The sequence below is a fragment of the Equus asinus genome, chromosome X (genome assembly GCF_041296235.1).
Source record: "Equus asinus isolate D_3611 breed Donkey chromosome X, EquAss-T2T_v2, whole genome shotgun sequence".
NCBI lineage: Eukaryota > Metazoa > Chordata > Mammalia > Perissodactyla > Equidae > Equus > Equus asinus.
This window is the reverse complement of record NC_091820.1, coordinates 138153868-138175854: the sequence shown is the minus strand read 5'-3', so window position 1 is coordinate 138175854 and position 21987 is coordinate 138153868. Positions and strand designations below refer to the sequence as shown.

Below are 21987 nucleotides of genomic sequence, written 5' to 3'. Positions count from 1 at the left end.
CTTCTGTGTGTGCTGGGGCACGTGGACTTCGGAGCTGCTGTGGCCTCCAGTGTAAAGCAATCGCTCATTTTCAGATCGAGACAGAAGTCCGGTACCGTCCCGCTCACCCTTTGAAGTGGACAACTGAGTGGCATTCGGCACACTCACAGTGTTGTGTGGTCATCACCTCGACCCCAGAACCTTTCCATCACCCAGAGGACACCCTCTACCCAGCCAGTAGTCACCCTCCCCCCACATCTCCCTCTGCCAGGCCTTGCCAACCACTAATCTGCTTTCATTCTCTAGAGATTTACCTATTCTGGACATTTAGTATGAATGGAATCATACAACATGTTGCATTTTCTGGCTTCTTTCATTTAGCTTGATATTTTCAAGTGTCGTCCATGCTGCAGCATGCGTCAGCGCTTCATTCTTTTTTTATGGCTGAATAATAAATAATGTTTATTTATCCATTCATCAGTCAATGAATATTTGGATTGTTTTCACTTTTCAGCAATTATGAACACTGTCGCTACAAACATTTCTGTGCAGGTTTTTGTGTGAACATATGTTTTCATTTCTCTTGGGTAGGTACCTAGGAGTGGAATTGCTGGGTCCTGTGGTAACACTAAGTTTAACCTTTTGAAGAACAGCCCAACTGTTTTCCAAAGTGGCTGCGCCATTTTATGTTCCCACCAGCAACGTTGAGGGGTCCAATATCTCCACTTCCTCGCCAACCTTGTTATTGTCCATCTTTTTGGTTCCAGCCATCCTGGTGGGTATGAAGGGCTATCTCACTGTGGTTTTAATCTACATTTCCCTGATGACTAATGATGCTGAGCAGCTTTAATCTTTAATCCACTGATAATGTAATTCCTGAAAAGGTAGAATTATGTCTGCCATTCTTTTCTATACGTCTTACATCATTCTTGTTCCACTATGTCTCCATTACGGCCTCTTTTGTGTTAAATAGATGCCTTCTAGTGTACCAGGTTAATCTCTTGGCATTTCTCTTACTATATTTTTAAGTAATTTGCTTAGTGGTTGTTCTGGGGAATACAGTCCACGTCCTCTGCCTTCCCGCCGGAGCGCTTCCCTCCCCTGGTCCCACTGCTAGCCCCGAGTCACCCAGCTGAGGGCTGCAGCAAAGGCAGAGAGACTGGAGAGAAGGGAGAGGACCGGACCCTGCGTGCAGAGTGAGGGTCCTGGAGGAAGCGTCGAGCCAAAGAGGCTGGAGAGGAAGAAGGGAGGGAGGAGAAAGCTAGGTCCGTGTTGGGAGGGAAGGGGGACCCTTCCTGCAAGTGGCAAGGGCTGCCTGGAGGAAGCCCCTAGGCCCAGATCACTTCTCCGTGGCCTTAGGGGGACACCTGTCCCTACTGCCCAATGGCCCCTGCACCCCTAGGTGCCCACAACAGAAGGGGGGCACTTGGGGCCTCTGTGGGGATGACGGCGACATGAGAGGGGAGCATCGGCCCAGGTTAGGGTGGGACTAGACAGACTCAGTGGGATGCTGCCCTCTCAGCTAGGGCGGTGTGAATGCTGCCCCCAGCCCTCCATACGTGAATAACAGGGAAATGGAAGACCCTTTCTCCCCACGTGCACGTGGTGGGCAGCGGGGTGTGCACCAACTTGGGCCTGGGGATAGCACTCAGAGTCTAATGTCCCTCGGGAAATCCTGGAGAGAGGAGAGACAGGGACATGGCCTGAGGTGGCAAGCCCCAGCTGAGCCCCAGGAGGGGGAGGAGCCATCCTGGAGCCATGGCTGCAGGGGAGAGGGCAGGGGGCAGAGGGCGGGCGCCTGTCCTGGGGGCTGTGCCGGACAAGGCTCAGGGCTCCCAACAACAAGCAATGTGCTTGGCTCTGGCTCAAGGAACCACGGTCCTGGGAACACCAAGTGCAGCCTAAGGGGACAGGAGCTCCTTGTTGCAAACTGCAGTGATGCTGCAGGCTGAGGGGGCAGGCAGGAGGCCCGAGGCTGTGGCCCACAGCGCGGCAGGGGTCACAGGGTCGGTCTGGAGCACACGTGTGAGCTGTGGCCCGGCCCTGCTCATCCCGAGGCCCTGCTGCCCATCTGGGGCCTTCCCCAGGCCTCCCCTAGGGACCATTCTGTCCTGGGAAGGACCCTGCGGGCTCTGGGATGAGAAGGTCAAAGGCGACCCCTCAGCCAAGCTCAGCCCTGCCAGCCCCGCAGGAGCTCCTCACCTTTCTGCACAGCCTCATCTTGCTCCCTCCCGCCGTGTCCCAGGGCCCCACCAACTGCAAGGCTGTGCCAGGCCCCATCAGTCTTGCTCCTTGGCCTCTGTGAGGAGGCCTGACTCCCGAGTGGGGTGGGGGTGGAGGTGGGGGCCCGAGTCTTCCCCGATATGCACCCCCTGCCCACATCAGCCATCTGCCCTCCCCCCACCGTGTCCCATCTTGCCCTGGGCCTCCGCAGAGCCCTGGCGCTGGTCCCCGCATCTCGTGGCCTGAGGGCAGCCGCAGCACGAGACAGCAGGCCTGGGGGGGGGGGGCGCCCCGGGAGTGCCCCAAGGTCAGACGTGGCAGGGTTAGAGCCCACGTCTACAGGCTCCCTCTCTGGCGTCTGGTGCACTTTCTGGAACAGGGGCTTGGCCAGGCGAGGTCAATGACCTGTTCCAGTCTCACCTCAGCCCCTCTGTCGCTCTCTCTTTTCCGTTTTTGGCAGGACCTGGCCACCCTTGGTTGTCATCAAGCTTGGACCGGGGCTCCGTGTGTCCGTGGTTGGCTGAGAGTGACCCGGGCAGTGTGCACAGAGAAATGGCGCACATCGAGACATCCAGCGGGGCCCAGAGGACGCCAGAGAGACACCCCAACACCTGCCCCGGCAGAGGGCCGGCAACAGGGCCGTGCCGGGATCAGATGGGAGCCAAAGACCAGGGCCTCCTCCCCGGGGCTCTTCTGCCGCCGCCTCTAGGAGCGAGGGCTCTCGCAGATGACTCCAGACTGCACAAGAGGAGAGAAAAGCTGAGAACTCACAGCCATTGTGTCCCCGTGCACAGGCAGTTGCCATGAACGTGTGGCACGTGTCCAGCCAGGCTCTTTCTTGGAGGCTTTAAAAAGGCACTGATGTTGGTGAGATGCGGAAGCAACACATGTTCGCCCCTCGGAGAGAGCGTCCATCACCATTACCCACGCACCATGGGTCTTTCCTTGGGCCGTCTCCTGGGGCTGTCACCATTAATAATCTGCCGCGTCTCTCTCAGCTGTGTTTCTGGGACTGTCACTGCTAGCCACACACCTCGAGCGTCCTTTCCAGGCCTGGGTCGTGTGGTCAGTTGGCCTGGCCTGGAATCCCAGTGCCTCCACTGCAGAGCTGTGGTACTTTGGGTAAGTGCCTGAACCTTCCTGTGCCTGGCGTCCTCATCTGGAGAAGAGGGGTCATTACAGGACCCTCCTCCCCCCAGGGCTCCTCTGAGGACTCGTGGAGCGGGTGCAGGCCCCGTTGCTCAGCCCACTGCCTGGCACAAAATCAGTGCTCAGAGACAGAAGCTCTGAGGGAGAGGCTCACCCTTCTCCCAGGCTCCAAACCCCTTAGCACCTTTGGGGTACATAGCTGGTGGGTGTAGGGCCATTAGTCCCAGATTTCTGCTGTCCTTTGTTTGGCCAGGTGGGATCACGGCTCTCAGACTGCCAAGTGGGACGGGAAGCAAAGTGTGGGGGTGCCATAGAAAGCATTGCCTCGAACAGTGCCAAAGAGAGCACGGCGTGGGACGGCATGCAGCGTGGGGTCACTTTGTGCAGAGCCCAGGTGGGTGTGACCTGGAACACTTGGATCTGGGCTCAGGGAGATTAGGGCCAAGGCTTCGGCAGTACAACGTGCCCCGGAACAGGACCCCAGTTCCCAGAGTACTCCTTGGTAATCTGGGCTGGCTGTCAACCCTGCCGGTGAGAAGCCGCCCCAGCCCGCCTCTGGGATAGGAAAGCAATCTGCTTAGGGGGCTGATCTTTACTCTTTGTGATGGGGACCAGGGCTTCCAATGAGGTGTTAGGAAAACAGGGACCTATGGCTTTCTACCGTGAGAATGGGGGCCATGAGTTTGAGCCCAGGCGGACAGCTGGGGCTGAGAGCAGGGCAGCTGGAGGTGCTGGCGGCCAAACGCTCCCGGGAAGGACTCCCATGTGCAGAGTCTGCTGGCTCGGGAGGCAGGCCCTACTCCAGGCTCCATGAGGGGGTGTGGGGTCTAGAAGAGGATGGTGGCCTTGCGAGGGGCTGAACCCCAAATGACAGGGACTTCGGGTAGGGAAAATCTCAGAGGGCAAAGCGGGCTCCCGGGCATGGGGCCAGCCTGGCTGGGGAGGAATGCGGGCTGCACAGCTCTGGGGGCCCCCAGCAGCAAGAGACCTTGGCCCGTCCCCCAGTCCTGGGGAAGTGGCTGACAGTCACTTGGGCTTGGGACTCTGCCCTACTGGCCCTGGGCGAAGGACTCAGGGGCCTGGGGTAGGGGGTACCCGCTCAACATGCAAAGGAAAAAGGGGGATGAGGGTGGGAAGACAAGTACGCGCTCGTCTCTTTCCAAATCTCTCGCTGGGTGCGGGCAGAGGAGGAAAGGCTGGGAAGGGGTGGCCTCCAGGGGCCCCTCTCTTCTGTGCCAGCCCCAGAAGGAGGAGGGCTGATTCCCAGGGCCCGTGTTGGGCCAGCCTGCCAGGGCCGGCCCTGCGGCAGCTCCCCTCCACGGGCGGGGCGGGGAAGCCGCTGTCCCACGCAGTCCAGGAAGGACTCCAACCCACCACCACCCGCCTCACGCACGCGCACACCCTCTCACACGCGTCCAGTGACGCTCACTCCCACTCGCTCACACGCACACTCACACCTGCTTGGGGAACACGCCCACACAGGTACACTGCACGAGGGAGAGACAAGGGATCAGCCCCTCCCATCCCCTCTCCTCTTGTCCTGCCCCCAAATCCTGAGGGGCTGGTGGAAAGTGGCCAGTGGCCATGGCCCTGCCAAGACACGGGGGACAGACCACCTGGGATGGTGCCTTGCCTGAAGGAGGCAGGGAGAGCAGAGCCCACCTGGGAGCCCCCCGGATCCTGCAGTACCCCTTGATGGGACACGTGCAGGTGTCCCTATAACACGGAGCCAAGTCCATTGGGCCCAAGAGGCTGCAGGCATGGCCCTCACGATCTCCGTCCCGACAGCCCTCGCCGCCCCCTCTCCATTGCCCTGCGTGCCCAGCATCTCCAGGCCCCCCCGCCCCCCGTCCCTGCCGACCCGCTGTCTGCAGCTCTCGCCACACAGCTCAGGGCTCCCCACGTGCTCGGTTCCCACAGGCCGGTTGGACGGCCACAGCCCAGGCCTCAGCTCCCTGCAAGGTCCTCGCCCTGGCCCTCCCTGCTTTGGGAACTGTGTTCTTCTTCTGTACTGTGGGGGTGGTCAGAGACTCTGCCCCTTCAGAATGGCTGGAGGACGCCAGTGGGCACAGACTGGGCAGGCCCTCGAGGGCCCCTCACCATTTCTGGGACAACGGTACCATCCGTCCCCTCTCCTCTCCGCACCTTCGTTCCGTCTCCCGAAGACTCTGAATCAGCTCGGCGCCTGATGGCCGGCTGCCCTCAATTTGTGGTGGGCTCCCAGCCCCCTGAGGTGAGGGCAGAGCCCAGGCAGGTGGAGGCAGATGGCTCCTGGCTCCTGACACCTGACGACACCCTCTCTGAGCACTGCCCCTCCAGCCACGGCGCGCAGAGAGAGGGTCTCAAGGATCAGCAGCATCCTCCATCCTGGGTGGGTGCCCTCCTCAGGTGGCACCGAGGGCTCACTGGGCTGCAGGGACCCAGAGTCCACCTGCTCTGGGCAGGAAGGGGCCACTCCCCAGCTCCTGCCTGCAGCCTCCCACTCACACCCGCTGCCTCCTGCCCGCTCCCAGGACACAGGACTGGTGCCCCTAGGAGTTGGCTGGGAGGGGAGTGGGACAGGAAGGCGGTGCCCCGGCCCCTCGAGGGGCCGCCCTGCCCAGGACTCAAGAGTGGAGGGTGGCTCTCCCTGCCTTTCCTCCCCCGACCCAGGGCATGAGGGCTGTGGAGCCCTCGCCCAGCCCGCCCTCCATCCCTCGGCCATGAAACACCGGCAGGTCCCCAAACGTCCCTCGGTGGCTAGACAGAGGCTGGCCACTTGTCGGCCGGCAGGAGTGGGCTGAGCGGGCAACCACCCCCCAGCCCAGAGTCCTGGGCCCAGCTCCTGGCAGGGGCATCTGACCTCAGGCCTGGGCCCTTCTGTGGCCCGCTGGTCTCTGGGATTGCACACGTGACCTCTCTGACCCGTCTGGGTGCCCTGAGCCCCTACAGCGGTGCCAGGGATCCTGGAGCCCTGGATCCTGCCTGTGGTTCCTCCCCCTCCCTTCAACGTCTAGCCCACTTATTTCTGGGGACACCCCGAGTTTCCTGGGGACCCAACCAGCCACTGCCCATGCCCACAAGTTCCTGTCACTCAGCTCCGTCCAGCCCAGGGGACGACACAGCCCCTCCTGGCCCCTGTCCTGATCATACCCCAATGCAGGTGACAGGCCACTGTTGCCCCCACCCCCACCCCCACCCCCAGCAGACCCTTCCCTCAGTTGCCCACAGCAGAGACGATACGCAGCTGAAACGGTCAATGAAATTTACTGAAGAGAACCACTTACTGAAACCATTGCAGAGAAGGGAATGACAACACGGAGAGGAACTTCTAACGGCCGCTACAGCCCACAGGTCTCGGGGACAGTCAGTCTCTACCGGGGTGCCTCAGCTGCCCCCCATGCTGAGGCCCTCCCACCACAGTCTCCCTTCCTGGGAGCCCCACAGTCAGCCTCTTGGCAGAACGATGGACACTGGCAATGTCTTCTCACTCCAGGGCACCCCCTCCCCCTCTGGCTGACAGGCTGGGGTGGGGCCCTGCCCTATGGGCCACATAGGACAGTCACAGGATGCTGGAAAATACAACAGGGGACACCACACCAAGCCCAGGAAACTGAGCCACAAGTAACAACAGGTTGGCACATGAGAGCACAGTCCCAGTGGAGCCTGCCACAGCCCCTCCATGTCCCTGCTCCAGTTCTTCCTTCCCGAGGTCCCGGGGTGGCGCCGGGCACGCCCTTGTCTGTCCATCCTTCCAGGCATCTCCTGGGACTGGGTTCGAGGACTCTGGGGTGGGGTGGGGGCCACTGCTCAGATAAGCACACATCTCCACAGGAACAAGCAGCGGTTGGCCTACATCTCCACCGAGAAGGCAGAGTTGAGCTCATGGCACCGGACGAGAGCGAGCAGAGCCTGGGCTGGCACTGAAGCTCACAGCACGTGCCAGGGCCGAGTGGGTGCTGCCTGCTAGGCCAGGACCCCCACCCCGGGAGCACACACACCTAACGGCTCTGCACAGAAATGATGGCATGTGTGTGTGTATGTTTTGGGGGTGGATTACTTGATACGTGGGTAACTACAGGGTCCACAGAGATACAAGTGGGCTTCCCAGAACAGGGAGAAGCCTGCCCCAGGTGACAGTGAACGGGGGTCCCCTTGTTGGGAGACCCAGACAGCTGGCACCCTTGAGATGACCTCCTAACGTCTCCCAGGCCCATGCAGGTGGCAGACGTCCTCAGGTGCCCCTCAGCCAGGCCGGGGCTGCCACTCGGGGGAGCCACCAGGCTGGCTGCCTGAGTTCGCAGGGCTTGGGATGGGGACGGGGCTTGGGCTCGGTGTGGTGCTGCCTTGAGCGGGGCTACACCTCTCCCCTGCCCATTTGGGGTAACATATGGTCATCTTGGTCACTTGGAATGGCTGACGGTGCGGGTCATGGCCCCTTGGGGATCGTGAGGGGCCAGGGGCTTGGTTTGGGCTGGACGGGCCCCTCCCTCGGCCTGGTCCCCATGTGGGGTGAGGCGGCTACCCTGGCCTCGCCACCCCCTGCCTCCAGGGCTCTGCTGCCTGGGAGGAGAGAAGGTCCCTGGGCCTTTTGAGCCTACTTGCCCGAGGAAGACTCGGGGCGGCTCATCTCCTCAGCCCCGTCCTCGTTTCCTGGCTCCTCCTGGATGAGCCCCTCCTTGGGGGTCTGCTCGGCCTCCTGGTCTCCCACCTGGGCGAGGCCTTCCGGGTTTCCGCCAGGACCTCCTGGGCCCGCCCCAGAGGCACTGACCATTTGAGCAGGGGTGGGGCCCCCGGGGGCCCCCGAGTGTCCTGCCTGACCTAGCCCCGCACGAGTAGGAACATTTTCACCTTCCCCAGTGGCAGAAGAGGACTCGGTGGTCTCCTCAGGGGCAGGGGCTGCCACGGCAGCATCATGGGTGTCAGGAGCTGCCTCATCGGCCTCTTCACGGGCCGGGGCAGCGTCAGCGGTGTCTTCACAGGTCAGGGCGGCCTGGGCAGCATCTTCACGAGCCCAGGCGGCCTGGGCAGCATCATGGGGGTCAGGAGCAGCCTCTCCAGGGTCGACTGTGACAGGAACTGCCCCATCGGCCACTTCACGTGCCGGGGCAGCGTCGGCTGTGTCTTGCTTGGAAAGGGCAGCCAGGGTGGTATCTTCCTCGGGTGGGGAAGGCTTGCTTTCTTCTGCAGTGACAGGGGTGCCCTCAGTGGTGACCTCATTGGCTGGGAGGCAATCTTCATGGGTCCGGGCAGCATCTTCACAGGCCAGCGCGGCCAGGCAGTCCTGCGCAGGGGTGTCGGGATTTTCCTCCAGGAGGCCGCACATGAGATCCAGCGCGGGGCCACCCAAGCTCTCCACCAGTCTCCTCCTCCTCTCCCTCTCTGACATGAGGCACCACAGGTACAGCGTGTCGTTGGCATGGTGCAGCCAGCTCTCAAAAGACTCTTCTCCACAGCCCGGCTCTTCCACCCCAGAAAACCTTCTCAGTACCCGGTAGGCCATAGCATCGAGCAGAGGCTGCAAGGTCTGCCGCCAGTGCTGGCTCCGGGCTGCTGCCTCGTTGATGGCTCTTGCCACACCTGCAGCTCCTTCGTCACCTGGAGCCTCCGCCTCAGCTGCAGCTCCTGCCATGCTCACAGATCCTGCCACGCCTGCAACTCCCGTGTCCCCTGCGGCTCCCTCTTCATCTGACGCTCCTGCTTCCTCTTCAGCTCCTGCCTCGCCCTCAGCTCCCTCCTCACGCTCAGCTTTGTCCTCACCTGCGGCTTCTTCCTCACTTGGGGCTCCTGCCTCACCTGGGACTCCCGGGCCTCCAGCCTCACCTGTGGCTTCTTCCTCAGCCACAGCTCTTGCCACATCTTCAGCTCCATCCTCACCGGCAGTGACTGCCTCCTCTGGGGCCCCTGCCTCAGACACACCTGCAGCTCCTTCCTCACCTGGAGCCTCCGCCTCAGCTGCAGCTCCTGCCATGCTCACAGATCCTGCCACGCCTGCAACTCTTGTGTCCCCTGCAGCTCCCTCTTCATCTGACGCTCCTGCTTCCTCTTCAGCTCCTGCCTCGCCCTCAGCTCCCTCCTCACGCTCAGCTTTGTCCTCACCTGCGGCTTCTTCCTCACTTGGGGCTCCTGCCTCACCTGGGACTCCCGGGCCTCCAGCCTCACCTGTGGCTTCTTCCTCAGCCACAGCTCTTGCCACATCTTCAGCTCCATCCTCACCGGCAGTGACTGCCTCCTCTGGGGCCCCTGCCTCAGACACACCTGCAGCTCCTTCCTCACCTGGAGCCTCTGCCTCAGCTGCAGCTCCTGCCATGCTCACAGATCCTGCCATGCCTGCAACTCTTGTGTCCCCTGCAGCTCCCTCTTCATCTGAGGATCCTGCTTCCTCTGCAGCTCCTGCCTCGCCCTCAGCTTCCTCCTCACTCTCAGCTTCTCCCTCACCTGTGGCTTCTTCCTCACCTGCAGCTCTTGCCACATCTCCAACTTCCTCCTCACCGGCAGCTTCCCTCTCAACTGGGGCTCCTGCCACATCTTCAGCTCCATCCTCACCGGCAGTGACTGCCTCACCGGCAGTTCCTGCCTCCTCTGGGGCCCCTGCCTCAGACACACCTGCAGCTCCTTCCTCACCTGGAGCCTCCGCCTCAGCTGCAGCTCCTGCCATGCTCACAGATCCTGCCACGCCTGCAACTCTTGTGTCCCCTGCAGCTCCCTCTTCATCTGAGGATCCTGCTTCCTCTCCAGCTCCTGCCTCACCCTCAGCTCCCTCCTCCCCTGCGGCTGCCTCCTCCCCTGCAGCTCTGGCCACACCTGCCCTGCCAGCCACTGCTTGCCTCTGGGGCTGTGCAGGGAAATTGGGTCTATCCCGTGACTCAGAATCAGGGCCCTGGGGCAGGAAGAACACATCCCAGAGTCCCCCCTTGCCTGGTATCTGTCGGGGGACCAAACTTCGATTTAAATACTCAGTGAACTCCACCAAAGCGACCCTGAACCCGAGCTCCTTTCTGAAGACGTTGCCCAGCACTCGGTACCTGCCCAGGGGCCACAGGGCAGCCCGCACGGCCTCCTGGAATTCCCGGTCCTCGCAGTCCTCCGGGATGCCCAGGATGAGCAGGGAGCGCTGTGCGTTTGCGCCACTCCACCTGCACCAGTCCCGCAGCATCACCAGTGGCGTCACCATCACTGAGGACCTGAGGGCGGCCAGAAGGGACTGGACGGGCGTGCACGGACTCTCGCAGTGTGGGCCTCGGCCTGCGGGTGCAAAGGGGAGAGAGGCGTGTCTGTGCCACACAGCCCACCCCACCGCCCCAGCCAGAGCCCCAGGCCCCTCACGCTGGGGCCTGGAGCGCCTCCTCTCCCTGCTGGCTTCGTCGTTGGATCTTAGGAGACCTCTTCGATCATAAACCACGTTGCTTCACAAGATGGAAGGCTACCCACATTTTCTACCTCCTCTAGCCTCGGGGCTGGGGGGGTCGCCTTGTTCCCCAAGGACTCTCACGTTTTCCAATTTGGGGCATGAATTTCCCCAGGATCCTGCCTCCTTCTCTTCCACGTGCTCTGGCCTGCAGTGACAGCCCTCTTTCCTTCCTTCCCGGCAGGGTGACTCCTGTCCTCTCTCTGTTCGGGGTCGCTCTAGGCTGGGCTCCGGCCCAGTTCCACGCTGCCTGAGCAGAGCCCGCGGAGGGCCCGCCCTGTCCCTCCCTCTCCCCCGCTCTCTCTCACTGACCTCCCCTCTGGGCGCTCTGGTCTCTTCCGTAGGGCACGTTGGGCTCTCTCTGCTCTTCTCTTTCTAGCTTCCTTCAAGGGACGTCAGGGCCCCGAGTCCGTGTCCTCCTCCTGTTCTACGGCGCACACTTAGAGCTGTCTGTCTTCCTCCGATCGATCGCTTCCTGCGCTGCCTCCCACTACTTTGGGGAAGTTGTATTTTTCTATCACTCGGTTTGAAACGCTTCCTGAGTTCCTCTGATTTCCTCTGATTGCTTCGTCCACCTACAGGTTTGCAAATCTTTAGAGACGGGTTAATCGTTGTTAACGTCAAATAAAATCCCCCGGCGACCAGGCAACTTATTCTGTCAAAGCGCAACCCTTTTAAACTTAGGGAGACGCTCCTAGGGCCCGAAGTATGGCGTCCCCCGGTGACCCCTGCGAAGGGCCTCTACTTTCCGCGGAGGCCAAGGCCCTGGCCCTCCACCGCGGCAATCTCTGTGCACCCTCCACTGAGGCGACCTGGAGCTTCTCAGACACCCGCTGCGGGGGGCAGAGCCCCTCCCCGGACCCTCCCCCACTCCACCGCCCAGGGCACCAGCCTCCCGCAGACCACTGCCTCCCCGGCGCCTCGCCCTCTCTGTGGCACCTGCACCCATGCTGCCAGGCCCTCCTCTCCCGCACCCCTCCTCAGCCAGTGGCCCCCCACCTTCCCGCCCATCCCCCTGCCCATGCCCGGGCGCATCCTCCCCCGACCCGAAAAGCGCCCTCCCCCCCAGCTGGGAGCGCTCCCCTCCAGCCCTGGGAAGCAGGGCGCCCCCACGTGCTTGGACGTTATCCTGCCCATCCGGCTCCCCAAGCCCGGAGTGCTCCCCCTAGTGCCGGCAGTGGGAGCTCTGCCCTCCCGCCTCCCACCCCACAGATGCAGGGCTGCCAGCCTGCCCCCGCCCCCCACCACCCACCCACAGATGCAGGGCTGCCAGCCGGCCCCGGCCCCACACCCCCACCCACCCACAGATGCAGGGCTGCCAGCCTGCCCCCGCCGCCCCCCCACCCCCACAGATACAGGGCTGCCAGCCTGCCCCCGCCGCCCCCGCCACCCCCACCCACAGATACGGGGCTGCCAGCCGGCCCCGGCCCCACACCCCCACCCACCCACAGATGCAGGCCTGCCAGCCTGCCCCCGCCACCCCCCGCCCCACAGCCAGCACCCCAGCGAGCCAGGGCGCACCGCTGCCCAGAGCATGGCCGCCCACCACTCCCGCACGCATGGCCGGCCTCGCCCACGCCTCCCGCCCCAGGCGGACCCCCCGGGCGCCCCCACCCCAGCCGGCAGCCCCCCGTGCCGGGCGCCCTCCTGTCCGGCCGCAGCCCCGGGAGCGCTCGCTTCCCATGCCCCCCTACAGTCACTAGCCGCCCCCCCCGCCACTTCCCCCCCTCCTGAGGCCCCTGGGAGCCCTGCCCTCAGCCCACACCCCAGCTGGCTGCCCCCCACCCTCACCGGCTCCCGCACGCTCACCCTCCCCTCGGACCCCCTCCCCCGCGAGTCCCCCGCCGACGTGGCTCACCTGCGCCGGCCCCGCGGGCGGCTCCCGGTCCCCTGGAAGGCCTGGCGGGCTCGCCTCAGGGCGGCTGTGTGGCCCCGGCTCACGCACTCTGCGCTCGGCCACGCCAGCTCCCGCGCCTCCCAGAAGCCCCCGGGCGCAGGAGAGAAAGTTCTAGGTGGCTCAGGGCAGGGCGACGATTGGCTGCGAGGAGCACGTGAGCGACGCCGCGCGGCGAGGGCTTCACGGCGCTGTCGCAAGGCTCGCAGCCGCGGCAGCACAGCGCGGCTTCCGCCCCTGCCACCGCTGCACAGCGCGGCTTCCGCCCCTGCCGCCCGTGGAGCCGAGAGTCGGCTCGCCCGCAGAGCCCGCTGGGGCCCGTGGGGCCCGCTGCCCGGTCGTCTGTGCCCTGCTGTGCTTGGCAGCGGCACGCAGACGGTCTACGTCCCTCCTGACTTCTCCTCTCGGTGTCCCCATCCCGGGCGGGAGGGGTGACATCTCCATCGGCGGTGCTGGGAAGGTCCGCCTCTCCCTCTGTCCCGTCACCCTCGGTTTCCTGGACAGCAAAGTTCTGTCCCTGGCCACAGACACTCCTGGGAACTAGCGCTGCGCGTCCCTCACTGCTGACCCTGCCATCGTTCTGACCTCCCATCCCAGGGACCTGCCTCTGTCTTTAACTCGGCTTGGTCCACTGTCAGCACGGTCGCTCCGACTTCCTTAGCTGCTCTTTCTGTGGGACAGCACTCGGAATCCTCTTACTATCCGCTCGCCTGAGGCTTTGCTGTCCAATCGCAGCGCCTGTGGGCAGCAAAAGCCTGGCTCTCGGCTTCATCCAGACAGTCTCTGCCTTTTAATCGCACGGTTTAACCCGTTAACATCGAGTGTGGTTTCTCCTATGGCTGGATTTACGTCCAGCCCTTTACCGGCTGCCTGAGTCTGTTGCAGATACTGAGGAAAAAATACCAGAGACCGGGTGGCTTATAAACAGCAGACGTTCATTTCTCACAGTTCCGGAGGCTGAGAAGTCCAGAAGCGAGGTACCGGCAGATGCCGTGTCCGGCGAGGACCTGCTTCCTACTTCACACACAGACATCCTCTCACCATGTCCTCGCTATGGCAGAAGCGGGTGAGGGAGCTCTCCGGGGTCTCTCTTACAAGGTCACTAATCCCGTTCATGGGGGCTCCACCCCCAGGAACCAATCACCTCCCAAAGGCTCCACCTCCAAATACCATGGCGTGGAGGGGGTCGATTACACAGGTGAATCTGGGGGAGGACACAGACATTCGCTGCACAGCACTCTCTGCCCATCTCTCTCTCTTCCTATGTTCCCCTTTTCCTGCCTGAGATAGTCAAAAATTTTTTATTGCATTTTAACTTACTATTGCCTTTTGAGGCTATTATCGCTTTGAAATGCTTTTGCGGGTTGCTCGAGAGATTATAATCTATTTCCTTAACTTTTCACTGTCCACTTGTGGCTAATGTTGTACCACTTCACGTAAATGTAAGAAGCTTTCCACCATACAGATTCATTCCCCCTCCACCCATCCTTTATGCTGCAGTCGCCACATGAAGTACGCTTACAGATATTAGAGTGCTATCTTTTGAGACTGTATTTTTCATTCACCAGAGAATTATTTCTGTTCTATCCTCAAAATCTTTCCATCCTTCCAAATTGCTTTCTAGCCGCTCTTGACTTGTAATTGCACTGGTTCCCTTGGCAAAACTGGAGCGGGCCCCCTCTTTCCTGAGGCAGATCACCCTTGCGTATTTTTCCACATTATGCTCATCCATAGGCAATTTCAAAAGAGCTCTCTATCTGGTATGAAAAACTTCATCATTGCCCTCTCTGGGCGTTCCTGGCACTCTAGGCACACATGCATTGTGGCGCTCCTGGCTCTCCTCTCTGACCAAACTGGCCACACTTTCTCCCCCTGTCCCCTCCCTTTAATGCTGGCTGGGCCTTTAAGATCAAGCTCAGAACACGTGTCCTCCACGAAGCCCCTGTGGATTCCCCCAGACTGAGTTCCACCTTATCAACGTGGATCCCGCTCTGGCCCACGCACACACTCCATGCCCAGCACGCTCAGTCCCAGCTGCTCTGTCTGTGCTGCTCCAACAAAGGACAGAGGCCTCTACATACAGGTCAAGCAAGCACCGATGTGTACAAAGTCCTAAGGAGGTGCCCAGCACTTGGCAAGTGCTCAAGGAGGGCCACTGTCGTCCGTCCTGCCACCACTATTGCGTCTCCTCCAGCATTAGTCCCTCCCTCTCCGTGTGCCCAGCTGCTGGCGCAGGGGCTGACCATGCCTAACAGAACAGCCACCCTGAGCTTTGAGTGAACAGGCCGGCAACAAACCTCACTGAAAGCCCCCTCACTCACCCCCTCTCCCCCTGCCGCCGGCGCCCATCCCCCGGAGAGGAAAGCACTGGGTCTGGGGCCTCTTGGTAACCAATGAAAGAAACAGCCCCCCAGGGTGTGTGTTTGACCCCTAGTTGAGCAGTTGTATCTGACAGAGGTGGAAGGCAGTCTCCTCACTAGATCTGCTGGGGCCCTGCGTCACCGTGGGGGCCACCTGCAGGGTGCTCATTCATCTCTCAGCTGCTCCCTCCCTTCCTCTCTCCGTCTGCCCCTCCAGGCCCTTCTGGCCTTGGCGGCTTCGCCGCCCGCTGCCCGGCATTCCCCCTCTTTGGGGGGGCACCTAGAGACTGCATCAGCCGGGACTTTCCCACAGTCAGAGCCCAGGGCCCTGAGGTCTGCGGGGCCCGCCCTCCATCCCCAGGTACCAGGGGTCTTTGCCCCTATGGGGTGGGCTCAGCTCTCCCCGACCTGCTCCAAGTCTTGCCCTTTCCAGGACCTCCCAGAGGCCACTTGGGCCACTTTACCTGTTGGCCATCACCCTGTGCTCCCACTAGGCCAGGGGATTTGCCTGGCATGGTTGGGTGGAGAGGGAGAGAGAGAGGCACGCATACCTCCCAGCCCTCTCAGGAGCCCTTTCCCACATGACCAGGCTGCGTCTCCAGCCATCCGTGCCCAGCGGCCTTCCCGCCCAGTGCCGCTCCCCTCTGGGGGCAGTCAGCACCCAACCCTGGAGCTGGAGCCCCTACCCTGAGCGGTCTCCCTGTAAGTCAGAGCCGGGGGTGCAGGAACACGAATGGATGCACGCGTGTCCCAGCCCACTGCCACCAGGGCAGGGCTCTGCCAGGGACGTGGAGCGACCCAGCTGGACTGCCCTTCCTCTGGTGCCGTCTCAAGCCCAGGGCAGCCCCCGCCTCCGCAGCTCCTCACGGCAATTTCTGTCGTGGCTCTGGCTCACTGGGACCGTGCCTGCAGAATTGCCCAGAACATTTGCACTTTGGTCCTCGGCGGGGCATGAAGAGAGGTGGCATGAACGACAAAAGCAGGGGGCTGAACCGACCCAGGGACGGGGTCTTCTAGGAGTTTGTTCCAGGTGCTCTTTTGATCTGGTAACATGCAATGGTTACGTGGGAATGCGATCCAGGGTGACCTCGCCATAAGGATAGTCTGACTATCCTTAGTGGTACGGACAATAGAGGGTGTTCCATGTGGCTTCTCCCTGTGCCCTGGAGTCCTGGACTTGGGTGACGTTCCCTAATGTGGCATGGATGGGCTGTTAGGAGGTGTGCGTGGAAGTTCTTTCGCATGTGTGTGAGGAAATCCAGGAGGTCAGCTGTGGCTCCCAGTCTGCTTCTGTGTGTGCTGGGGCACGTGGACTTCGGAGCTGCTGTGGCCTCCAGTGTAAAGCAATCGCTCATTTTCAGATCGAGACAGAAGTCCGGTACCGTCCCGCTCACCCTTTGAAGTGGACAACTGAGTGGCATTCGGCACACTCACAGTGTTGTGTGGTCATCACCTCGACCCCAGAACCTTTCCATCACCCAGAGGACACCCTCTACCCAGCCAGTAGTCACCCTCCCCCCACATCTCCCTCTGCCAGGCCTTGCCAACCACTAATCTGCTTTCATTCTCTAGAGATTTACCTATTCTGGACATTTAGTATGAATGGAATCATACAACATGTTGCATTTTCTGGCTTCTTTCATTTAGCTTGATATTTTCAAGTGTCGTCCATGCTGCAGCATGCGTCAGCGCTTCATTCTTTTTTTATGGCTGAATAATAAATAATGTTTATTTATCCATTCATCAGTCAATGAATATTTGGATTGTTTTCACTTTTCAGCAATTATGAACACTGTCGCTACAAACATTTCTGTGCAGGTTTTTGTGTGAACATATGTTTTCATTTCTCTTGGGTAGGTACCTAGGAGTGGAATTGCTGGGTCCTGTGGTAACACTAAGTTTAACCTTTTGAAGAACAGCCCAACTGTTTTCCAAAGTGGCTGCGCCATTTTATGTTCCCACCAGCAACGTTGAGGGGTCCAATATCTCCACTTCCTCGCCAACCTTGTTATTGTCCATCTTTTTGGTTCCAGCCATCCTGGTGGGTATGAAGGGCTATCTCACTGTGGTTTTAATCTACATTTCCCTGATGACTAATGATGCTGAGCAGCTTTAATCTTTAATCCACTGATAATGTAATTCCTGAAAAGGTAGAATTATGTCTGCCATTCTTTTCTATACGTCTTACATCATTCTTGTTCCACTATGTCTCCATTACGGCCTCTTTTGTGTTAAATAGATACCTTCTAGTGTACCAGGTTAATCTCTTGGCATTTCTCTTACTATATTTTTAAGTAATTTGCTTAGTGGCTGTTCTGGGGAATACAGTCCACGTCCTCTGCCTTCCCGCCGGAGCGCTTCCCTCCCCTGGTCCCACTGCTAGCCCCGAGTCACCCAGCTGAGGGCTGCAGCAAAGGCAGAGAGACTGGAGAGAAGGGAGAGGACCGGACCCTGCGTGCAGAGTGAGGGTCCTGGAGGAAGCGTCGAGCCAAAGAGGCTGGAGAGGAAGAAGGGAGGGAGGAGAAAGCTAGGTCCGTGTTGGGAGGGAAGGGGGACCCTTCCTGCAAGTGGCAAGGGCTGCCTGGAGGAAGCCCCTAGGCCCAGATCACTTCTCCGTGGCCTTAGGGGGACACCTGTCCCTACTGCCCAATGGCCCCTGCACCCCTAGGTGCCCACAACAGAAGGGGGGCACTTGGGGCCTCTGTGGGGATGACGGCGACATGAGAGGGGAGCATCGGCCCAGGTTAGGGTGGGACTAGACAGACTCAGTGGGATGCTGCCCTCTCAGCTAGGGCGGTGTGAATGCTGCCCCCAGCCCTCCATACGTGAATAACAGGGAAATGGAAGACCCTTTCTCCCCACGTGCACGTGGTGGGCAGCGGGGTGTGCACCAACTTGGGCCTGGGGATAGCACTCAGAGTCTAATGTCCCTCGGGAAATCCTGGAGAGAGGAGAGACAGGGACATGGCCTGAGGTGGCAAGCCCCAGCTGAGCCCCAGGAGGGGGAGGAGCCATCCTGGAGCCATGGCTGCAGGGGAGAGGGCAGGGGGCAGAGGGCGGGCGCCTGTCCTGGGGGCTGTGCCGGACAAGGCTCAGGGCTCCCAACAACAAGCAATGTGCTTGGCTCTGGCTCAAGGAACCACGGTCCTGGGAACACCAAGTGCAGCCTAAGGGGACAGGAGCTCCTTGTTGCAAACTGCAGTGATGCTGCAGGCTGAGGGGGCAGGCAGGAGGCCCGAGGCTGTGGCCCACAGCGCGGCAGGGGTCACAGGGTCGGTCTGGAGCACACGTGTGAGCTGTGGCCCGGCCCTGCTCATCCCGAGGCCCTGCTGCCCATCTGGGGCCTTCCCCAGGCCTCCCCTAGGGACCATTCTGTCCTGGGAAGGACCCTGCGGGCTCTGGGATGAGAAGGTCAAAGGCGACCCCTCAGCCAAGCTCAGCCCTGCCAGCCCCGCAGGAGCTCCTCACCTTTCTGCACAGCCTCATCTTGCTCCCTCCCGCCGTGTCCCAGGGCCCCACCAACTGCAAGGCTGTGCCAGGCCCCATCAGTCTTGCTCCTTGGCCTCTGTGAGGAGGCCTGACTCCCGAGTGGGGTGGGGGTGGAGGTGGGGGCCCGAGTCTTCCCCGATATGCACCCCCTGCCCACATCAGCCATCTGCCCTCCCCCCACCGTGTCCCATCTTGCCCTGGGCCTCCGCAGAGCCCTGGCGCTGGTCCCCGCATCTCGTGGCCTGAGGGCAGCCGCAGCACGAGACAGCAGGCCTGGGGGGGGGGGGGCGCCCCGGGAGTGCCCCAAGGTCAGACGTGGCAGGGTTAGAGCCCACGTCTACAGGCTCCCTCTCTGGCGTCTGGTGCACTTTCTGGAACAGGGGCTTGGCCAGGCGAGGTCAATGACCTGTTCCAGTCTCACCTCAGCCCCTCTGTCGCTCTCTCTTTTCCGTTTTTGGCAGGACCTGGCCACCCTTGGTTGTCATCAAGCTTGGACCGGGGCTCCGTGTGTCCGTGGTTGGCTGAGAGTGACCCGGGCAGTGTGCACAGAGAAATGGCGCACATCGAGACATCCAGCGGGGCCCAGAGGACGCCAGAGAGACACCCCAACACCTGCCCCGGCAGAGGGCCGGCAACAGGGCCGTGCCGGGATCAGATGGGAGCCAAAGACCAGGGCCTCCTCCCCGGGGCTCTTCTGCCGCCGCCTCTAGGAGCGAGGGCTCTCGCAGATGACTCCAGACTGCACAAGAGGAGAGAAAAGCTGAGAACTCACAGCCATTGTGTCCCCGTGCACAGGCAGTTGCCATGAACGTGTGGCACGTGTCCAGCCAGGCTCTTTCTTGGAGGCTTTAAAAAGGCACTGATGTTGGTGAGATGCGGAAGCAACACATGTTCGCCCCTCGGAGAGAGCGTCCATCACCATTACCCACGCACCATGGGTCTTTCCTTGGGCCGTCTCCTGGGGCTGTCACCATTAATAATCTGCCGCGTCTCTCTCAGCTGTGTTTCTGGGACTGTCACTGCTAGCCACACACCTCGAGCGTCCTTTCCAGGCCTGGGTCGTGTGGTCAGTTGGCCTGGCCTGGAATCCCAGTGCCTCCACTGCAGAGCTGTGGTACTTCGGGTAAGTGCCTGAACCTTCCTGTGCCTGGCGTCCTCATCTGGAGAAGAGGGGTCATTACAGGACCCTCCTCCCCCCAGGGCTCCTCTGAGGACTCGTGGAGCGGGTGCAGGCCCCGTTGCTCAGCCCACTGCCTGGCACAAAATCAGTGCTCAGAGACAGAAGCTCTGAGGGAGAGGCTCACCCTTCTCCCAGGCTCCAAACCCCTTAGCACCTTTGGGGTACATAGCTGGTGGGTGTAGGGCCATTAGTCCCAGATTTCTGCTGTCCTTTGTTTGGCCAGGTGGGATCACGGCTCTCAGACTGCCAAGTGGGACGGGAAGCAAAGTGTGGGGGTGCCATAGAAAGCATTGCCTCGAACAGTGCCAAAGAGAGCACGGCGTGGGACGGCATGCAGCGTGGGGTCACTTCGTGCAGAGCCCAGGTGGGTGTGACCTGGAACACTTGGATCTGGGCTCAGGGAGATTAGGGCCAAGGCTTCGGCAGTACAACGTGCCCCGGAACAGGACCCCAGTTCCCAGAGTACTCCTTGGTAATCTGGGCTGGCTGTCAACCCTGCCGGTGAGAAGCCGCCCCAGCCCGCCTCTGGGATAGGAAAGCAATCTGCTTAGGGGGCTGATCTTTACTCTTTGTGATGGGGACCAGGGCTTCCAATGAGGTGTTAGGAAAACAGGGACCTATGGCTTTCTACCGTGAGAATGGGGGCCATGAGTTTGAGCCCAGGCGGACAGCTGGGGCTGAGAGCAGGGCAGCTGGAGGTGCTGGCGGCCAAACGCTCCCGGGAAGGACTCCCATGTGCAGAGTCTGCTGGCTCGGGAGGCAGGCCCTACTCCAGGCTCCATGAGGGGGTGTGGGGTCTAGAAGAGGATGGTGGCCTTGCGAGGGGCTGAACCCCAAATGACAGGGACTTCGGGTAGGGAAAATCTCAGAGGGCAAAGCGGGCTCCCGGGCATGGGGCCAGCCTGGCTGGGGAGGAATGCGGGCTGCACAGCTCTGGGGGCCCCCAGCAGCAAGAGACCTTGGCCCGTCCCCCAGTCCTGGGGAAGTGGCTGACAGTCACTTGGGCTTGGGACTCTGCCCTACTGGCCCTGGGCGAAGGACTCAGGGGCCTGGGGTAGGGGGTACCCGCTCAACATGCAAAGGAAAAAGGGGGATGAGGGTGGGAAGACAAGTACGCGCTCGTCTCTTTCCAAATCTCTCGCTGGGTGCGGGCAGAGGAGGAAAGGCTGGGAAGGGGTGGCCTCCAGGGGCCCCTCTCTTCTGTGCCAGCCCCAGAAGGAGGAGGGCTGATTCCCAGGGCCCGTGTTGGGCCAGCCTGCCAGGGCCGGCCCTGCGGCAGCTCCCCTCCACGGGCGGGGCGGGGAAGCCGCTGTCCCACGCAGTCCAGGAAGGACTCCAACCCACCACCACCCGCCTCACGCACGCGCACACCCTCTCACACGCGTCCAGTGACGCTCACTCCCACTCGCTCACACGCACACTCACACCTGCTTGGGGAACACGCCCACACAGGTACACTGCACGAGGGAGAGACAAGGGATCAGCCCCTCCCATCCCCTCTCCTCTTGTCCTGCCCCCAAATCCTGAGGGGCTGGTGGAAAGTGGCCAGTGGCCATGGCCCTGCCAAGACACGGGGGACAGACCACCTGGGATGGTGCCTTGCCTGAAGGAGGCAGGGAGAGCAGAGCCCACCTGGGAGCCCCCCGGATCCTGCAGTACCCCTTGATGGGACACGTGCAGGTGTCCCTATAACACGGAGCCAAGTCCATTGGGCCCAAGAGGCTGCAGGCATGGCCCTCACGATCTCCGTCCCGACAGCCCTCGCCGCCCCCTCTCCATTGCCCTGCGTGCCCAGCATCTCCAGGCCCCCCCGCCCCCCGTCCCTGCCGACCCGCTGTCTGCAGCTCTCGCCACACAGCTCAGGGCTCCCCACGTGCTCGGTTCCCACAGGCCGGTTGGACGGCCACAGCCCAGGCCTCAGCTCCCTGCAAGGTCCTCGCCCTGGCCCTCCCTGCTTTGGGAACTGTGTTCTTCTTCTGTACTGTGGGGGTGGTCAGAGACTCTGCCCCTTCAGAATGGCTGGAGGACGCCAGTGGGCACAGACTGGGCAGGCCCTCGAGGGCCCCTCACCATTTCTGGGACAACGGTACCATCCGTCCCCTCTCCTCTCCGCACCTTCGTTCCGTCTCCCGAAGACTCTGAATCAGCTCGGCGCCTGATGGCCGGCTGCCCTCAATTTGTGGTGGGCTCCCAGCCCCCTGAGGTGAGGGCAGAGCCCAGGCAGGTGGAGGCAGATGGCTCCTGGCTCCTGACACCTGACGACACCCTCTCTGAGCACTGCCCCTCCAGCCACGGCGCGCAGAGAGAGGGTCTCAAGGATCAGCAG

The 21987-nt window shown here is 61.5% G+C and overlaps 1 protein-coding gene across 1 annotated transcript; it reads right to left on the bottom strand.

Annotated features, from left to right (window-relative positions):
• Positions 1-7927: 7927 nt before the first annotated feature.
• On the bottom strand, positions 7928-11379 carry LOC139042638 (paraneoplastic antigen Ma6E-like). The gene is made up of 3 exons (XM_070501801.1): positions 11051-11379; positions 10081-10575; positions 7928-9465 (listed from the first exon to the last, which is right to left on the bottom strand). The coding sequence occupies exons 2-3, from the start codon at positions 10502-10504 to the stop codon at positions 7928-7930; spliced, it is 1962 nt and encodes a 653-aa protein (XP_070357902.1). The 5' UTR covers positions 10505-10575; positions 11051-11379.
• Positions 11380-21987: the final 10608 nt, after the last annotated feature.